General features: G+C 35.3%; 1 protein-coding gene across 10 annotated transcripts in view; it reads left to right on the top strand.

The window, feature by feature from the left end:
* Positions 1–21,144, top strand: part of SLC44A5 (solute carrier family 44 member 5) — a 371,332-nt gene that overhangs the window by 251,626 nt on the left and 98,562 nt on the right. For all 10 annotated transcript variants that reach the window (XM_042952512.1, XM_042952509.1, XM_042952507.1 and 7 more), the window contains one exon: positions 14,524–14,597. In XM_042952512.1, the coding sequence (XP_042808446.1) occupies positions 14,524–14,597 (74 nt within the window). The remainder of the gene's footprint in view (positions 1–14,523; positions 14,598–21,144) is intronic.

Here is a 21,144-nt window from a genome sequence, read left to right as displayed (position 1 = left end):
CCATACTTACTGTTAAGATGCTACTCTGAATATCTTATGTTGAAATAAAAGAGACTTATTGGCATAGTATGTGATACATTTTATGTCTAATGATTAATAAAAGATGTATATTAACTTAAAGAAGCTTTGCATTTTAATAATCAGCTTAGGACAATTGCATTTGTATATATTTACTATGGCTGGATTTAAATTTCAAGACCCATTCCAGTGAACATGAACGTCAAGAATTATTTAATTAATTGAATATGAAATATAAAATTATTCAAAAATAAGATCTAACAATTTGTTATTTTGCTGTTTTTGGTATCAGCTTTAGAATATAGTTGGCTATGAAATTAATCTTAGTTTGACTTAAATTCTGAGAGAATATACAATATCGAGTTTTCCTATGTTAATCTTATAAAATACGTTTATTATTTAATAATATTTGCAGAGAAAAACACATATTCTTTGGCATAATCCATTTGGGTTCACTACCCATAATTACAATGGGGAAATATTTTTATATTTATGGTTGTTTAGGTAATCTCACTAGTGGCTGTGGTACATTCTGTAATTTGTCTCTCTGAACATCCATTCCAAACCATCTTCTCTTTCCTCCTTTATTAAAGAAGCTAAAAAGCTAAACACTCAATTTTCCCTACCACCTTCTAGGCAAGCGATGGCCATGAGACACAGTTCTGGCCAATGAACTAAAAGGAAACAGGAAGGACCTTCTTTTTTACATAAAAAGACGAAGTTTGATAGAATAAATTTAGATATCTTGAGTGCAGCAGTTAACGTGTGACATGAGGTATAGCATGAAGATGAATGTCTATAAGCTAAGGATGAAGGAGGTAGAAAGATGAAATGAGTCAGGTCCTTAATGGCATCAGTGAATGACATACCATACCAGCTCAGGACTGCCAACTGTAGGATTTCTTGTTGTATGGAACAAATAAATTCCTTGGAGTTAAGCCATTGTTTCTAGCATAAATTTTCTGGTATTTGCAATTGAACACATTCTTAACTAATACACAGGTTCATATTTAAACTGAATTACACAGAGACTGTATTTAATAACTTCAAATCAATAAATATTTAGAAAACATTTAGTTTTATCTTAAAAACCCTAAAAAGTTTAAGTCCTATTTAAAATTAATAAGCATGACCCTATCCTTTAGTACCAGGAATGCTTTGTTATAGTATATACAACTTGTAGAATAAAATATATCAGCAAATATTTACAGAAAAGAAAGAATTTATATACTACTTCAGTCTCTAACAGATGGTTGAAATTTCTTTGCTGAGCAGTTTGCTGAACAGTTTGAGAACAGAGGGACACAGCGTTTTTACACATTTTTGAAAATGTCTACCGTGTATTAATGTCTAATGTTCAGGTAACCCTTTCAGTTACTCATTCAATAGACATGTGTTGAATGCCCATGCTTCTTTTCTATGGATGAGTAATGAAAACTCTCTACTTCTTCTTATACCATCTCACAAATCTGTTAATTTTTCTCCCTAAAACTGATAGAGACCTTCCACCTTACAGTAAAGATTTACCAATAAGCATGCTAGTATCCTTTCCAATATCGTTAAGCCATTAAATTTGTCATGTTGCATTTATTGCTTTCCTTTGAATATTGAAATAATTGCTAAAATAAACAAGTGAAAAATTTTTATGGTGGAGAAAACTTGTTTTCAATCAATTCAATCTTTCAATCAAGATGAGTGGGTAGATCTGTAATCCCAATAAAGAATTTTAGTTAGAGTATATTCCTAATGACTTTATAGCCATATAGTTTATAGTTTAATTTCTGTTAAATTAAGTTTATTTCTTCCCCCCCCCATTCATTTTCATGGTTAATAGTTGACATTATTTGAGGTCATTACTATTCTAAAATAATGCCAAATTTATACTCAAATGACTTTATTTTAAAATTTACTTATTTCTTATGTTTGATACATGATTTAAAAGTTACAAAAGGATATATGTGAAAAGTAGGTCTTCCTTATTTCTTCCCAGACACACAGTTCCCCTTCTTGAGGCAACTACTCCCCAATTCCTTATGTAGTCTTACCTAAAATTATTTTAAATTTATTCCTTTATCTAATGGGCACTCAAACAATTATAGGTATAAAAATGTTTTACAACTGAGGTGATTGCATTGCTAAATTAATTTCCAAAATAAATTTTTATTTTGTGTCCTGAAAGCACTAGGATGATTTTAGGACACCTTGTTAAGGGTAAGTGTGGAGGTAATAAATATTCTAAGCAGAGACAAAGTTCTAAGATCTCCACTGAATAAATATTATCTTCAGATAATTAACAGAGGGGTTTTTATTATTCAGCTTTGCTGAATATACATAGAGGAAATGACAAAAATAGGCATAACATCAAATCATAAAGACTTGATTAGTGAAAGTTTAAAGGCCAACTCTTCATTTTATGACATGCTTCAAATAAAAACTCGGGGTCTGTATCTTATATAGCTCATGAGATTATTATGGTCACTGGTTGATGTAGTTGTGATTTGAAAGATGTTTTAATGAGGCATTTTTGGATGCATATTTTCAATTCCATTCCCACTTAGGAATGTTTGAGCATTAAGAAAGATTAATCAGAAAACAATGCCTCCCCCCACCCAACACACACACTTTTAGTAGCACTTTTTGTTTAAAGACTACAAAAGAGATGTGTGTTTTGAATTTTAATCAATAATGATCAAGAAAAAAGTGAAACCAGAAGATCATAGTTTGAGGGGATCAGAAAGAAATTAGTATAATGAGATAAGTCAGCAATCTATTTGTAGTTGTAAAATCTAGCCTATGTGTCTCTATTATAAATGCAATTTGTGTTTATTGTGGAAGCTTTGAAAAAAACAGATAAAGTAAAAAGGAAAAACAGAATCACCCAGAGATAATGACCACTAACATTTTTTTGTATATTCTTTTGTCTTGTTAAGCATTTATACACATTTTATAAAAACTTATAACCGTACGAACATGTTCCATGATCTACTTTTTACTGAATACATTATGAATGTGTTTTCATATAATTGTTCTAAACATAATTTCCATATTTTCTTCATTATAAAGAGCACAATGTTTTAAATCCCTATAAATAAATTCTTGCTTCTTCTATACATATTTCCATGGTATAAATTACTAGAAAAGAACTTACTAGCTCAAAGGGCATGCAATTTTCCGAGACTCCCATCATTAATAAGCCATTATTTCTTATTATTAAAAGTTTTGGTGACAGATAGTAATCTCTATTTAATGTACATGCCTGATTACTAAAAAATTAGCTATTTATAATATAATTATTAGAAGGCATGAAGTTTTAAGAAAAATTTAATCGCTGAATTTCAATAGCCATCTCAGTCATGAAATTTTTCAGAAGTTCATTGTTTCAACAAATATTTTGAGCACCTACTCAAAATTTCTATGTGTTAGGGAGTCTAACCTACTTCAAGAAGATTAAAGAGCATTCCAAACTGTTATGGGTTACATTTAAAATTAGTTAATAACTTTGGATTAATGTTCCAAGGCTGTTCTAAGCTGGGTTTCCTACCACCTATTCTGTGTGGTACCTTTTATTCATGATGCCACATGTAATATGGGCAATAACTATGATCTGGCTCTCACTTTACTAGCAATTTGTTGAGTGGTTTCTACCTACTGACAGATCCTTAAATATTATGCAAGTTTTACAAAGATGATGAATCACACAGTAAAACCAATTATGTCTGACCTTGTCCCATTTGAAACAAAAAAGGCATTTATATAGACATCACTTAAACTTCTCTGTATGAAAAAATGGGGTTCTATTTCCCTCATTACAGTTAGAAAATATAAACCACGGCTGGTTAAAGCTACTCTCTCAATGCAATGGAAACCCAAATGCAAACTGGATAGAAGAAAAGATTATCCATAGAGGATAGAGAAATTTTTGAGATCTAAATATCATCTTATATGATCTAATAAATTTGAACTACATTATCAACATCATCCTATAATTTCTTAGGATATCAAGTTATTTGGTGTATTTTATTACAGTAAGTTTAAAAAATGTTAAAAAATAATAATCTCACAAAATTAACACTCCTTTCTTAATGATTGGATGCCAGAATTATCTTCTAAAGTAGATGTAAAATTTCCTTAAAATTTTTTTGAGATTTGAAAACCTTGCATTAAAATTGAACACCTGAAAAAAACCTATTCTTATAATTAAAAACTCATTTATAGCTTCCTGATTCCAGTAATAGTGTAATTCTTCAAGATATTCTTTTAACCTCTTAGTATCCTTGTAGAAGTTATAAGTATAACTTATTTCTGAGATCTCAACTTTCTCACACACACACACACACACACACACACACACACACACACAGAGTACATGACATAACCTGAAGCTGTGGGAACAGAACAATAGAAAAATTTTAGACAAGGTGTCTGGGAGGGAGAAGAGAAGCTGGGAACACGTGGAAAAGATATAATTAACCCCTTCAAACACAAGCTCTTAAACAATGTTTCTCTCACAAAATTACCCAAATCTCTACTAATAGTGAAGAGTGGAGGAATAGAGGTAAAACATTTTTTAACTCACGTAAAATTTTACCCTGAATAGCCCAAATTTTGAGTTTGCTGACTTATTACCATCAGTTCGGATGATCTGTCCACTTCATGCCACACTCTGAAGTTTGCCAACTGTATCTCAGGGAAGCTTGGAGGGTGGCCCCAAAGTGCATTGTCCTTCAATAAAGCCTCATGGAGGCGAAGCAGTCCTATTTCCTGGAACAGACTTCTGCAGTAAGAATCTGAGAGGTAACAGATGACTTTAATGGCATTGTGCAGGTGCCAGCAGAACCACAGAGGAGCAATGCTTCTAAATTGTGAGTTATAAACGCAGCCATGTTGTAGACAGATGTATGCAGGTGACACCAAGAACTTAAGAATAGGAGGTGATCATCCGACTGGAATTACAGGCAGTGGACAATCCCTAAACTGAATCATTAAACACAAATGGATGATCTGTCAGAGAATAATGACTTTTAGGACTTTCATTCTCGCTCTAATGCTTGATAATAATGACCTTTCAGAATGGCTGATATCGTTGGAATTTCATCTGCTACAAAGAAAGAAAACCAGTAAATGAATCAGTTTCTGAATGAAGGTAGAAAACTGTCCCTGAAAAGAAAGCAGAATGACAGTTGTTGGAGAGTAAGAACTGGTGTAGAACTGAAATATGCATTTAACAAACAAAACTCTTTCATTACCTCCTAATTTAATCTCATGGGGTTGTGTACGGCGGAGGAGGAAGGGAGCGGGGGTGGGGGGTGGCGAGGGGAGAGAGAGAGGGAGAGGGAAAGAAACAGAGACAGAGACAGAGAGACAGAGTGGTGCTGAATTATTTTACTGGAGACAGTAATGTCCAGGTCATAAGCTTAAGCTTGACACAAAAAAAATTGAATCCCCAGACAACATGTCACTATATAGAGAGCTCCTCCTCCCACAAAAGCCTGAAATTTGAGACCTAGCACTTTTAATTTCACAAGAGCCTGCTTATGATACATTAGCCTGTCAGCAGTAAGAGGTGTGTTTTAGTGATCATTCATGTGATTGTATTTCTGTAACATGCAAGGCTCTGTACCAAATGTTGCCATAGAGGACTTTATGGTGTAGGTCAAAGGTCTGCAAGGTTTCCATAAAGGTCCAGGTAGCAAATATTTTAGGTTTTTAAGGCCAGATGGTTTCTACTGCAACTATTTAACTCAGCCACTGTAGCACAAAAGTAGCCTTAGATAATATAAATATAAGTAAATATAAATATAAATATATACAAATAAGTGTGGCTCTTTCCCAGAAATCTTTATTTATGGACACTGAAATTTGAATTTTGTATAATTTGTATGTCATAAAATTTTTTTAACCATTAAAAATATAAAAACCACTTTTAATTCACAAGTTATATAAAACAGACAGTAGACCAAATTTAGCTTAGTCTAACCCCTTGGTCTAGGTTATAATAAATGGAAGATAGTTGCTCTGAGGATGTACAAACAAAATTTCTGTAAGTCTACAAAGATTAGAGGGAACTCTTACGTCAAAATTTCATGAAGGAGGTGGTGATATTTGAAATGAGTTGAAGGACGGAATTTTAATTTTAAAAAATTTTACATTTAATTATTTTTTACATTTCTATTCACTCATTTGATACCATATTAAGCTCATTCCTAGAAAAATCTTAAATTCAAAGAATATGTGACACTGAACAAATATATTCCTGTATATTGTGACCCAGCAGTGATTGTTTTACATGCTATAATTTTCTATGGTAAGAACACTTAATATGAAATCTACCCTCTTAACAAATTTTTAAGTGCTCAATACAAAATTGTTAAATGTAGGCACAATGTTGTACCACAGATCTCTTACATCTTATCATCTTGTGTAATTGAAATTTATACCCATTGAACAGCAGGTCCTCATTTTCCCCTCCCTCCAGTGCCTGGTAACTACTGTTCTACTTTCTGTTTCTATGAATTTGACTACTTTAGGTATCTCATATAAGTGGAATCATCAGTATTTGTCCTTTTGTGATTGGTATATTTTCCCTAGCACAGTGTCCTCCAAGTTCATCCATCTTTATCCAAAAGAATTGAAATCAGGGTCACAAACAGGTATCTGCACTCCCATGTTCATTGCAGTATTATCCACCATAGCTAATATGTACAAAATGTAATGTCCATTACCAAATGAATGAATTTTTTTAAATGTGGTACACACACACACACACACACACACACACACACACACACACAATGGAGTATTATTCAACCCTAAAAAAGGAAAAGAATCCTATCATGAGGGATTTTGTAGATGGGTTGGAGATCCACACAGGGACACTTTTGTGGGTAAAAGGGAGCACTGATAATGGTTACTCCAGGACTAAACCCTGGCTGTTCCATGCAAATTTGGACATATGGGTTATTCCAAGAGAAGAAATCTAAAGGGGCATTAGCAGAGAACCCTGAGTATAGTCAAGGGAGAGGGCATGGGTGTACTCAATGAATGAAAAAGCCCAAGTTGGTTGAAGCACATTGAGAGGAATGGTGGGAGATAAAGCTAGAAAGATAGTGTGGGGCTTGAATTAGGATTGAACTTGTAGGTTCTTAAACATAAAGCCAAGACATTTGGAAATTACTAAATAGATGGTGGAGAGGCACTGCCATTTTTTAAACAATGAAATGACATCATCACATAACAGTGATAATCAGTGATGTGCAGACTGAATTGGATCAAGCAGAGGCTATATGCAGGAGTCCAATTAAGAGACTACGGCAATAGCTTGAAGAGAAGATCAGAGAATTTGGACAGAATCCAGGTAGCAGGAATAGAAAGGAAGGGGTAGATGAAAGACACACCAGAGAAAAGGAGTCAAGAGAATTTGTCAATTGAATATAAAAGATAAGCTAAGAAAGGGAAAGTCAAAGGAAACTCCCAGGATTTAAATTGAGGTTAATATAGACATAGTATATTTGTGGGTTCCAGATAGGAAGGATGGGGATATCTGCAAACACATAATACAATTGGGATCATATTCTTCATATTGCAATTTGGAAAAATAGATATGTTAGAAACGGTATTTCTGTAGTTTAACTTTTGAAAATACTTTTACACCAGGGCAGCTCAATCTGAATAGGGTTTTGAATAGCTTTCTGATAAATGTGAAAGTGAGCATCTTGTTTTGGAAAAGTTGTTCTTTGATTTGGAGGTAGGGTGAGGGAGAGACTTGGGGCATATTTCTCTTTAACTATTCTTTCTTTCTTCTTTCTGGGACCCGGTGGGATGCAACACATTTTAGTTTAGCACAATGGTTCTTAGTGCTTTCTATGAAAGTAAAAATGAATCCACCTGAGGTATAGGTACAGCTATGAGAGGTCTCTAGCTAAAATATGATTGAGAATGATTTTCAACCATGAGCTGGTATCACCTAGTTATTTCTATAACTGTCTTGAGAGTCTTAAAATTATCCAAATTAAATCTTTAGTTTTTAAAAATAACTCATTTCCCGTGGTTGACTTCGAGTTTCAAGACCAGAAATGATACAGAAACTGTAACAACAGTAGAACAGATCAATGAGACCAGGAGCTGGTTCTCTGAAAAAATTAATAAAATTGATAAACCCCTAGCCAGACTTAATCAAAAAAGAAAAGAGAAAGGACCCATATAAATAAAATCACAAATGAGAGAGGAGAAATAACAAACACCACAGAAATACAAACAATTATCAGAGAATATTATGAAAAATTATATGCCACCAAATTGGACAATCTGGAAAAAAATGGATAAATTCCTAGAGACATATAAACTATGAAAACTGAAACAAGAAGAAATAGAAAACTTCAACAGACCGAAAATGAGCAAAGAAATTGAATCAGAATCAAAAATCCCCCCACAAACAAAATTCCAGGCTCAGATGGCTTCCTAGAGGAATTCTACCAAACACTTAAAGAAAAATTAATACCTATTCTTCTCTAACTGTTCTTAAAAAAAAAAAAAAACAGAAATGGAAAGAAAACTTCCAAACTCATTCTGTAAGACCAGCAATACCCTTATTCCAAAACTGGACAAAGACCCCACTAAAAGGAAGAACTACAGGCCAAAATCCCTGATGAACATGGATGGAAAAATTCTCAACAAAATACTAGCAAATTGAATCCAACAGTATATTAAGAGACTCACTCACCACGATCAAGTGGGATTTACTCCCGGGTTGCAAGTGTGGTTCAATATTCTCAAATCAATCAACGTAATACACAATATTAATGACAGAATAAGAACCATTTGATCCTCTCAATAGATGCAGAAAAAGTATTTGACAAAGTACAACGTCTATTCATGATAAAAACCCTCAACAAAGTAGGGATAGAGGGAACCTACCTCATCATAAAGGCCACATGTAAAAAACCCAATAGCTAATATCATCCCTAATGAGGAAAACCTGAGAGCTTTTCCTCAGGATGTCCACTCTCACCACTGTTATTTAACATAGTACTGGAAGTCCTAGCCTCAGCAATCAGACAACAAAAAGAAAAAAAGGTACCCAAATTAGCAAGGAAGAAGTCAAACTTTCACTATTTGCAGATGACATGATATTCTATATAGAAAACCCAAAAGACTCCAAAAAAATTGCTAGAACTGATACACTAATTTAGTGAAGTCACAGGATATAAAATCAACACACTGAAATCTTTTTTGCATTTCTATAGACCAATAATGAAGCAGCAGAAAGAGAAATCAAGGAAGGAATCCATTTATAAATTGCACCCAAACCCACAAGATACCTAGGAATAAACCTAACCATAGAGGTAAAATATTTGTACTCTGAAAACTAGAAAACATTTATGAAAGAAAGTGAGGAGGACACAAAGAGATGGGAAAACATTCCATGCTCATGGATTGGAAGAACAAATGTTATTAAAATGTCTACACTACCCAAAGCAATCCACATATTTAATGCAATCCCTATCAAAATACTAAGAACATCTTTCTCAGAGCTAGAAAAATCCTAAAATTTGTATGAAACCACAAAAGAACCCCCAAATAGCCAAAGCAATCCTAAAAAGAAAAACAAAGCTGGAGATATCATGATTCTGGACTTCAAGCTATATTACAAAGTTGTATTGATCAAGACAGTATGGTACTGGCACAAATACAGACATATAGATCAATGAAACAGAATAGAAAAACCAGAAATGGACCCACAACCATATGGTCAACTAATCTTTGATGAAGCAGGAAAGAATATCCAACGGAAAAAAGACAGTCTCTTTAGCAAATGGTGCTGGGAGAATTAAACAACAGCATGGAGAAGAATGAAACTGGACCACTTTCTTACACCATACACAAAGATAAACTCAAAATGGATGAAAGACCTAAATGTGAGACAGGAAACCATCAAAATCCTAGAGGAGAACACTGGCAGCAACCTCTTTGACCTTGGCCACAGCAACTTCTTACTATACATGTCACTGGATGCAAGGGAAATAAAAAATGAACTATTTGGACTTAAGATAAAAAGCTTCTGCATAGTGAAGGAAACAAGAAAACTAAAAGGCAACCTTTGGAATGGGAGAAGATATTTGTAAAGGACATGTCTGATAAAGGATTAATATCCAAAATCTATAAAGAACTTACCAAGCTTAACACCCTCCCCAAAGAAATAACCCAGCTAAAAAATGGGAGGGCATAAATAGACATTTTCCCAAAAAAGACATACAGATGGCTAATAGATACATGAAAAGATGTGTGACATCACTCATCATCAGAGAAATACAAATCAAAACTACAGAGAAATATCTCCTCACACCTGTCAGAATGGCTAAAATTAACAACATAGGAAACCAGCAGGTGTTGGCCAGGATGAGGAGTAAGGGAAACCCTCTCACTGTTGGTGGGAACGCAAACTGGTGCAGCCACTCTGGAAAACAGTATAGAGGTTTGTCAAAAAGATAAAAATAGAACTACTCTTATGATCCAGCAATTGTACTACTGGGTGTTTACCCAAAGGATGCAAAAATACTGATTTGAAGAAATACATGCACCCTGATGTTTATAGTAACTTCATCAACAATAGTCAAACTATGGAGAGAGCCCAAATGCCGAATGACTGGTGAATGGATAAAGAAGATATGGTGTGTGTGTATATATATGTGTATATGCCCACACACAATGGATAATTACTCAGCCATAAGAAGAATGAAATATTACCATTTGTATGGATGTGGATTGAGTTAGAGAGTATTATGCTAAGCGAAATAAGGCAGAGAAAGACAAATACTTAGAATTTCACTCATAAGTGGAATTTAAGAAACAAAACAGATGAACATAGTGGGGAAAAGAGAGAGGCAAACCAGAAAACAGACTCTCAACTGTGGAGAACAAACAGTTACTGGAGGGGAGGTGGTTGTGAGGGATGGGTGATGGGCATTAATAAGGGCACTTGTGATGAGCATTGGGTGTTATATGTAAGTGATGAACAGCTAAATTCTACATGTGAAACTAATATTACACTGTACATTAAGTAACTGGAATTTAAATTAAAACTTGAAAAAATAAAAATAAAAACAACTCATTTCCTATAGAATACTTAGGATTATGACAGATGCCCTGAAATAAAAAGAGATGAACAATAAGATGCTACGACTTCTAAAAATTTGAATTAAGCTTCTGCTATGTTCCTCACAAAATGGTGCCCAAGTTATATTTGATATTTTGTCCAAATTCAATTTTCCAATAGTTTTATATTTTTTTAAGTTTCTTTATTATTTATTTTGAGAGAGAGAGAGAGAGAGAGAGAGAGAGAGAGAGAGAATCCCAAGCAGGCTCTTCACTGTGAGCACAGAGCTCCAAGAGGGGCTGTATCTCATCAACAGTGAGATAGTGACCTGAGCTACCCAGGTGCTCCCAATAGCTTCCTAAACAGTATTTTCCCCCCCTGGACGGAGTATATCTGAGAAAAGGGAGAAAAGCATTAATGGGGAAAAATGGCAGGTAATTGTAATTTCCTGATTTTACACACACGTGGGCACACACCCACACCCCTATTTTAAGAGGAAATTTCTAAAATAACAGAGAGGTTCATGTTGAAAATGGTGGAGGCAGCTGGGTGCCAGATTTTGGGGCTGCTAGGTGGGTCCTGGGCATAGTTGAACGGGTCCAGGTGGAGTGGCAACCACAGTGATGAGGGTTCAGCTCGCCTGTGGAATGCCCTCACCTACTTTGTAGTGCTTTCCGGCATGGGATTGATAGTGCTGAACATCTTCCTGAAGTCACACCATGAGAGCACAAGAGAGCAGAGTTCTTTGTCGCCTACTCCCATCTCCGCATCAGGTCCAAGCCCTTTACATGGGGAGATGGTAATTATACTCTATTTCATAACACTCACGTGAATCCACTTCTGCCTGGCTATGAAGATGAATAAAGAGAACTTGGACCACTACCCAGTGGGGACCACAGCACTGGTCTGGACCATGACTCTGCACAGGGAGGAGAAAAGTATATGGGACCTTAAGCTCAACTTCCTTACTTGTGTTGAATGATGCCCAGTATACTGATATTCCATCCCTTTGCTTTAGGAGGAGATAACTTAAATAAATAGACTGGACCATGAAAAAACAAACAAAAACAGAAAAAAGGAAACAAATCACTACAGGAACAAATTCAGAAACAGGAATGTTTTATCTAGAAAAACTCTCCTGCTTTTTGAGATGAATTTTCTATTCATAATTTTCAGTTTGTTCAACATTCTTTTGTGTTTAAATAATATAAAATTAAGCAGTCTGGCCAGGGGGTATGGTCCACTCTTTCTCTAAATCTGTGTACCAGAAAAACAAAGCAGACTTGAATACATTATCCTCCCTGGTCTCAGAATATAATCCCCAACACCTGAAAGTGTGAATTATTGAGAAATGCTATTCCACTATGATAGGAACTGCTGGGGGATGGTTGTGTGGGCCTGGAGTAGTCCGTGGTGCTGTAGCCTGTCCTTGGCACCAAAAAAAGAGAGAAACCATAGTGTAAAACCTAAATTGGACCAAAACTCCAACTAATGCCTGTTCGTCAGTGCCAGTAGCTGATGAGTATGGGTTTTAGTCTTAAAAAATTTCCTTTTGGGGTCTGCTTCTTTGTGCCTTGTCCTTTCAGATTGGTAAGTTTCCTACATTCATCTTTCTAGTATGTTTACCCTTCCTTGTGCTTGCTACATAGCATCATAAATATGTAACATTATAATGCTATGTAATATTAGTTTATTATAAAAAAGCATTATAGTACATATTATATATAATGTGAGTATATAGATATAAACATATTATAGCAAATAATTACAAGATGGTGGCCAATTTGGCTGATGCTTCTGGTCACACCCACTCTCCCTCTTCTTGGTAGTTATTATTAAACACAAGGGCTTTGACAACTCCAAGATTTATAATTAAGGCACACCAGCGTTCTAATTTTCCCTCCTTTAGTTCCCTACCTGCAGGCATCACACTAATTTAACAACTGCTCTCAATTTAACAACCCCTCTGACAGGATGAAAACCTGATCCTGAACAGGATATGTCAGAATTCATGTGAACCAGATACTCACCTCACCCCCAAGCAGGTTTTTGCTTTTCAGTGACTGTCAAAGAAAGAAAGCTAGAGCACCTGTTTCTTCCCTTTTTACTACTATTCTCATAATTCTTAGACAAAATGAAATTTAAAATTCCTGGGTTGTATTTGGATTTAAGCAAATGATAGTTTGTTTCTGGATTGAGCATGATTAACTTTCTCTATGAAAGATTCATTTCCTATTGAGGTAATAGGAACATGTGAAAAAATTTTAGATATGGCTAACTTGAGGCTTTACAGAAAATTGAAATAATATTAGAATAAGTACTAAATTAAAAGGGTTAGGCATGGGAGACCTAGATATTTGGTTTACCTTACCCTCTCTCTACCTCTCTCTCATGGACCTTAAATAAGTCAACTCACCTAAAAACCTAAAGGTATCCTTAAGAAACTCACAATGTATGTGAATGCAGTAAAGGTATAGTAGGGCTTTATCAATGTAAGGTATTATTGTGTCTGTTACTGTACAACTCCTATTCGTTATTATTACTACCACCATCACAAAAAATAGTGTGTAACTTCAACCTCCCTGTGCTAAAATATTAGAGCATATATCCATATGCCCTCAAGAGCCAGAAGTTTTTGCTATGAAAATTCTCATGTGCAACTTTTAATCCTCTCAAATAATTTAATCTTTTTTCTTTACTAATACATTTTTCATTAAGTTTTCAAGTAGAGAATAGGTGTATTGTTTTTCACTTTCAAGCATTTGGCCTTCCAGACCACTTATAAGCTGAACAAGATATAATATTAGAAGTAGGAAATACTTTAGTTGAAAGAATTGAGCATCTCTACTGGATTTTAGCCTGATTTGTGATTCTTAGCAAATCACTGAATCTCTATCAAGCCAGATTCTCTCTAAACCTAATTTGGCAATATCTAATTTATAGAATAGTTGGTAAAAGTACAGTTTTGAGCCATTTTGTTTTTTAATGCATTAGATACACTATTGTTAGTATAGTTGCACCTCTACACCCCATAGAAAGTTTGTGTAGTCGGTCATTTATTTAATAAATAGTATGCTTTAAATATGTGTATAGAAAGATAATGGAGAAAGGGAGAAATAGATGTTTTATATGTTGATGTTGTTATATTCCAGTCTCTAAAAATATCTTACAAATAAAGAAGCAAGAGAGAATAAACGTGAAGAATCCTGGGGAAACTTCTTTAATCATGGAGCTATGACCACTCCATTGCTAATGAAGTCTTTGATTACAGAAATACATCTGATATACCTTTCAGAATTACTGGGTATAAAATGGCATATCACAATTATTATTTTTCCCCTTTCCCATATTTGTTCACTAAATAAGATGTCATGTTGGATTGCTTTTAATTCTTTATTCCTTTTTGTTTTTAGGAGTTGTACAGATGTTCTGTGCTGCATAATCTTCATACTGTGCATTATTGGCTACATTCTTTTAGGACTTTTGGGTGAGTAAATACGGGTATAGAAGATACGTAAAATTTGCTAATGAAGTAACTAAGTCAATGTCCCATTTTTAACATTAATCATTTTCTTCGCAAAGCCTTGTTATTATTGATTCTTGTCTTTTCTGGTGGGAATGTGCCTCACCAGTACTCATTGGGTAGCAGATTCAACGAATAATAAACACAAAGTAATTTATTCAAAGACAAACCCTAATTACTTAAGTAAGTACAATTATAAAGAAGGAAAAAAAAAGTTTATGGTTTCTTTTTAATCATTTTTACTTTTGAAATTCTGTTAAGCTGCTAATTATGTTCATGTTGCTGTTTACTAATATGTACCAAGACCTATATTAGTTGAGATAGTACATAAGCTTTTCTTTTTATAAGCAAATTTAAAAGAAGGATCATTAAGAATTTTACCACATAATTCATTGATGTTTAAGAAGTCTCATTGTCTTTGCCTACCAGAAAGAGATATTCTGTTGTTTACTGTTAGGTTAAAGATTTTTCTATGAAAGTGAAAATAAAGAGGATAAATATACAAATTATTTACATTTTTAAAAAACTAGCAGAGGATAGTGAATATTTTCTGTAAAAAGTTTCACAATTGCATGTAAATATATCACTATTTCCCTCTGAGACTTAAGTCCTGCCCCTTAGATGCTGACTTAGGAAACTTTAATATATTATTATTAGAGCAGGGGCCAGAAAACTTCATTAATTCTAGTACCAATAATGAATGGCCTAGAGTTAGTGTGGATAGAATGCATAAGTAGCTGTGCCTACATTGGAAACAATGGAAAATGCTCTTCCCTGTTCTTCAGTTTTATCTCCCAATAAGAGAAATACTTTGAGAATAGCAATTAAAACTAATTTCCAAAAGATCATCTCAGTAATATTATGCAAAAGCTATACAGAATTGGAGAATTCAAAAAAGTAAGGCAGGAAGAAAAGTAGGGAGAGAAGAATAAAGGAGAATAAACCACAAAATTAAATAATGTTTTCTAAGACCTTCAGAAGATTCCTTGGTTATTTCTTCAGAGTATTTTAACTTGAAAACATTAAAGCCATTATAGCACAATACACAGTCTATAAATTGAATATTACAACATAAATTTCCTTACAGAATTAACAGAATTTTAGCTTCTCTAACTTTGGGACACATTTTTCTGATCTAATTTTTTTGGTTTTTACTTTTTGTCATAGAATTGAAATTGGTTGCATAAGAGAAAGAAGAGTTGGAGTCAAGTTGATCTAGGGTTTGCTTGCATTATTTGGTGGACTTGGGCTGGTTTCTTAACCTCAATTTTCTCATCTGTGAAATATAGGAACACTACCTACTTTGCAGGGCTGTTGTGAGAAGTAAATGAAATGATATCCAGGTATACAAATAATAGTACATAATACTGCTAGGCAGTATTTCATTTGCTGCCATTGTGTATTCCAGTTGTTCTGAATTTTAAGAAATTGTTTTTAAATTAATTTATTATATCATCTCTCTATGGCAACCCATAATTTTGGTTATTAAAGTTTGAATGCACACAGAAACTTCACAAGGATCTCTTAGTTTGCCTGGAATCTTTCCATCAGGGGATCTTCTGGCATAACAAATAAGTCTCCTCCATATCTCAGAGCCAGTGTGTTGTAATCCACAGAGAAATGTGTTCTGTCCTTATATAGAACTGGGAAAGCCACTGCCACTCTCCTGTTGACACAGTAGAGAAAAGGGATGGGAGTGCACACCGTCATTCCCTATGGAGCAAAATAAGGACTTTGCTTCTTTAAGATCTCCGGATTTGGTTTATAAATACCTTAATTAATATAAATAAGTTGGAGGATAAATGTTCCTCAGTGAAAAACTGTGTTCAATACTGGATTTAGTGATTCTTCCACATTAATCCTGATGCCACTGATTAAAACGAATGACTCACAAAATTTACTGAATATATATGTATACATATGTGTGTGTGTATTTATATACTTTTCTCATTCCTGAACCACAAATAGTCTAACTAGTCTAAGATAAACTTACCTCTTCAGTTATGTCTTATATTGGATTTAAAGGAAGAACGGCAGAAAACGATTAGCAGAGGTTACCAGGAGTGTGAAAAATTTTTTGGCATGAAAGAATATATACCTTCACCTGAGAAAAGATGATGTTATCTCAGTCACACCAATATGTTATAAGTAGTGTGAAAATCAATAAAAGGAAATATTTTTTAAAAAATTTTAACATTGATTTATTTTTGAGAGAGACAGAGTGTGAGTGGGAGAGGGGCAGAGAGAGGGAGATGCAGAATCTGAAGCACGCTCTAGGCTCTGAGCTAGCAGCACAAATGTGGGGCTTGAACTCATGAACCATTGAGATCATGATCTGAGCCCAAGTCGGCCACTTAACCGACTGAGCCACTGAATGCCCCAAGGAAATCTTGTTTAAGATGGAGTTGGGAGGCCAACAGAGGAGCTCTCCTGCCTGCCACTCGTCATTGATTGCACATCCAATGGGAAGAGAGGTACCCCCCAAGTCAGTAGGACTTTACTTATTTATTTTAAAAGATACAAGTGTTTTTATTTTATTTTTAAACTTTAATTCCAGTATAGTTAACATACAGTGTTATAGCAGTTTCAGATTTACAATACAGTGATTCAACAAGGTCAGTCCTGCTTTAGCTGCTACTTTACTATCCCTGCAGAAGGAAGAAAAGTCTCACCCCAGCAACAGCCCAGCCAATGAGAGACAGTCACAACTCAGCACATGAAAAGCCACTATACTTCAATTCCCAGGTTACTCCAGTTGAGTTTTTGATTATAATAGCCCTCTCAACTTCCTTTTTTGCCCTATTAAAGGAGTGTTCCTCTTCAGTTTTGTTGTAGCTTGCTCTGCTATTCCCAGGTAAACCTGTTTTTGCCGGTAAACCAACTGGCAGTTTTATTTTAAAGGTTAATAGTGGTTTGACATCTTTTGCCATTTTGTTAGATCAGGACCTTCTAAGGCATATCTTCCATCCATTTCTTTTCGTAAGAAGTTTTACCATGAAAGAGCCATGTTTCTCACAAATTCAGCTGAGGAAAAAAACAAAAAAACAACCTGTTCTTTGCCCTTTATGTGGAATATGGCCAGCTAGGTAACACTTGGATGCAACAAAGGCACTTGACATTCTGCTAATGAAAAGCAGAAGTGGAGTCTGGATAGAAGGTAATCACATCTCCTTGAAAGATCAAACTAACGTTTATGATAATAGCTCTCTTTTGTCCCACTTCACTGATGGTTGCTATTCAATTATTGTACTAGCTAGAAAAAAGAATTGGAATATTTATTATGCAAATTGTCCTTTGTTATCCTTGTGCTAACATTATGCAATAATAGCAGAATTTTAACATTTAATAAATTTTTCTTTTTCTTTTATTTCCTCTTTAAAAAAATTAATTCTAGTATAGTTAAAATACTAGTTTCAGGTGTACAATACAGTGATTCAATTCTATACATTACTTAGTGCTTATCAAGGGAAGTGTACTTTTAATCCCCTTCCCCTATTCCACCCACCTCCCCTCTGATAATCATCAGTTGTCTATAGTTAAAAGTCTGGTTGTTGGTTTTTTGGGTTTTTTTGTTTTTGTTTTTTTTGGTTTGTCTTTTTATTTTTCCTTTTTGTTTTCTTAAATTCCACGTATGATCCAAATCATGGAATTTGTCATATTTCTTTTCTTTTCAAATGTATTTCCAGTTAAGTGTGTTAGTTCGTTGTGTTTACGTGGGATGCACCTGAAGTTAGGGTCCAAAGTTTGTGTTTGTTTTTGTTTTTCTGTCTTAGGGATAATTATCCCTGTTAGTTGAGATGCTAGGAAATTAACAAGAAAGTAAAATAATGTAAACAAGCCGAGAACTCTCGCCATGCTGTGAGAGGCCTAAACCACGTGGAGAAGCCCTGTGTAGGGAACTTGATCAGCAGGCTCAGCTGAGCTCCCAGAAATAGTGTTTGGCATCAGCTTCATAAGGTTTTCAGATGATTGAAGCCCCCGGCAACATGTGACTGCATGAAAGATCTCAAGAGCCCCAGCTGAGCCTTCCCCAGATTTCTAACTGCTGAAATCATGAGCAAAATAAAATGGTTGTATTAAGCTAGTGGGTTTAGGGGTGTAAAAACAGATAAGCAGAACAAAATTTTGTACCTGGAAGAGGGATGCTACTTAACAAAACCTAACACATGGGCATTGGTTTTCAAACCAGGGCATGTTCAGAAACCCAATGGATTTTGAGGAAACTGTCAGAGTTCGAAGGAAAGTGAGAAAAATGCAATTAGAAACAGGAGAGAAGGGCACCTTGTGACATAGTGTTGAAAGTTTGGCAGCATTGCTGCTCCTGCTGCTGCAGATGGTAATGTGGGAGGCAAGAAATGTACCTAATGAATTCAGTGATCTAGCTAAAGATTGTGCTTAGGAGAATCACCAGCTCTGAAGAACATCATCCACACCTGGGCCTTACTTAGGTGATGAGATCCAGACCCTGAGCCTGAGCCTGATTCTTTAATTGGATGAGGCTTCTGAGGACCTTGGGAGAGTATAAACGTATTTGATTGTGGAGGGAATGTAAACAGTGTGTGGCCAGAGGCTGGACTATAGTAGTTTTAATACATGGCTGTGACTTCTTTGCCCCTCTTTCTGCCAAGAGGTATGTGCCTGTGTCTCTTTCCCTTGAATCTGGTAAAGCTTAGGATTGCTTCTTTAATAGAGAAATGAATTAAGCCAAATAAGACTAGTTAAGGGCCTTGACATGCAGGTGATGTATAGATCATTGCAAAAGATTAAAGGAAGGTCATCATGAGTCCACTGGACCTCTCAGTAGGACTGAAAGTACCAAGTACAGAGAGGAGGAGGCTTAAATTCTTCATAATTCAGTCTTAAATCCTTCATAGGATGAGGTAGAAAATAAACAAAATAGCTAAGTTAATATCTAAATGTGGTCAAACTTGACTCCATCATTTCTGGTATTAAAGTATATGGGGGTAATAATACAGTCACATGTGTACTTTTCTATTCATTGCTTCAGGAAGTCCAGCATATCATTCCCTTCCCTGACTTGAACTGCCCCAAAATGCCCAGGAAGGTGAAGTCTTACTTCCAGTTTCTAGGTGGAGAGAGAAACCTTATAGTCTACTGGAGCTCTGACATTTTGGTTGGTGCTATTTGGTATCATTTCTTAGTCAGTTACTCATCTGGATCCTTCTACTATTGTAGGGTTTCCTACACTAGGATCCAAAAATAGAGCTTTTTTTTTAATGTTATTTAATGGGGTACCTTGGTGGCTCAGTCAGTTGAGTGTCTGGCTTTAGCTCAGGTCGTGATCTCATGGTTTGTGACTCTGAGCCCCACATTGGGCTTGCTGCTGTCAGCGGAGAGCCTTCTTCGGATCCTCTGTTCCCCTCTCTCTGCCCCTCCCCCCACTTGTGTTCTCTCTAAAAACAAAAATTTAAGTAATCTCTACACCCAACATGGGGCTCGAACTCATGACCCCAAGATCAAGAGTCACATGTTCCTCTGAGTGAGCCAGCCAAATACTCCCCAAAATATAGCTTTTAAGTCTTTAGGTAGTGATCAGTCATTTCTCCTCAAAGCATGACTAGTGTCTGAATGCAGCCCCTACTCTTTTAGGCCCTTATGATGCCTAAGTACCAGCTCAGTCTCTGCCTTCAAGGCAGGTTCCCTTTTGTAGTATTTAAATTCCTTTTGGCCCTAAGACCTAATTCAAGGTCAGTCGTTTCCATCCTAAATTAAAATCTCAGGGAGAAAAGTTTGAATTCTTCTTTCTTATAAAGAAAATTGATCCTCCCCAAACCAAGGAGTATAAAAAAAAAAAGGGAGAAACCATGTTTTCTTAACTGAGAGGTCACTCAACTGACCTTTTGAGGAACAAAAATAATTCCAAGGTGACTTTGATTCTGTCTATACACGGAAGCAATGAACAGTTCATCTTACTAATAAATAAGTATAATTAAATAAGTTATGCCTCCCCAGGTGTCCTGTTATAGTTTGTGAGCTTGGTGGTAGGATCCTAATGTTCATGGTAAGGGGAAACTGGTGATGGGCAGTGGCTCTGATAGGATGTCCCACTATGTTTTTAGTCTACTTGGGAACGAAAATGAGCATGCCTATCTGATCACAGCTTGGAAACATTGTTTTAGCACAGGAAAACCATTTCTTCCAATAAAAAAGTAAGAAATATAAAGCATTCTAGTTCCCATATTTTATTTTTTTTAAGTTTGTTTATTTTGAGAGAGAACATAAAGGAGGGGGAGAGAGAGAGGATCTCAGGCAGGCTCTGCACTGCCAGCCTGACACAGGGCTTGAACAAAAACCCGTGAGATCATGACTTGAGCCGAAACCAAGAGTCAGGTGCTTAACCAGTTGAGCCACCCAGACTCACCTCCTTTATTTTTAAAGTTGTTCTAGTAAGCTTTTCTTTTTTAAAAAAGTTTTCTTTTGGGGTGCCTGGGTGGATCAGTCAGTTAAGCATCTGACTTCGGCTCAGGTCATGATCTTAAGGTTCATGGAT

Source organism: Panthera leo, chromosome C1 (genome assembly GCF_018350215.1).
Source record: "Panthera leo isolate Ple1 chromosome C1, P.leo_Ple1_pat1.1, whole genome shotgun sequence".
Taxonomy (NCBI): Eukaryota; Metazoa; Chordata; class Mammalia; order Carnivora; family Felidae; genus Panthera; species Panthera leo.
This window is presented reverse-complemented; position numbering and strand designations above follow the sequence as displayed.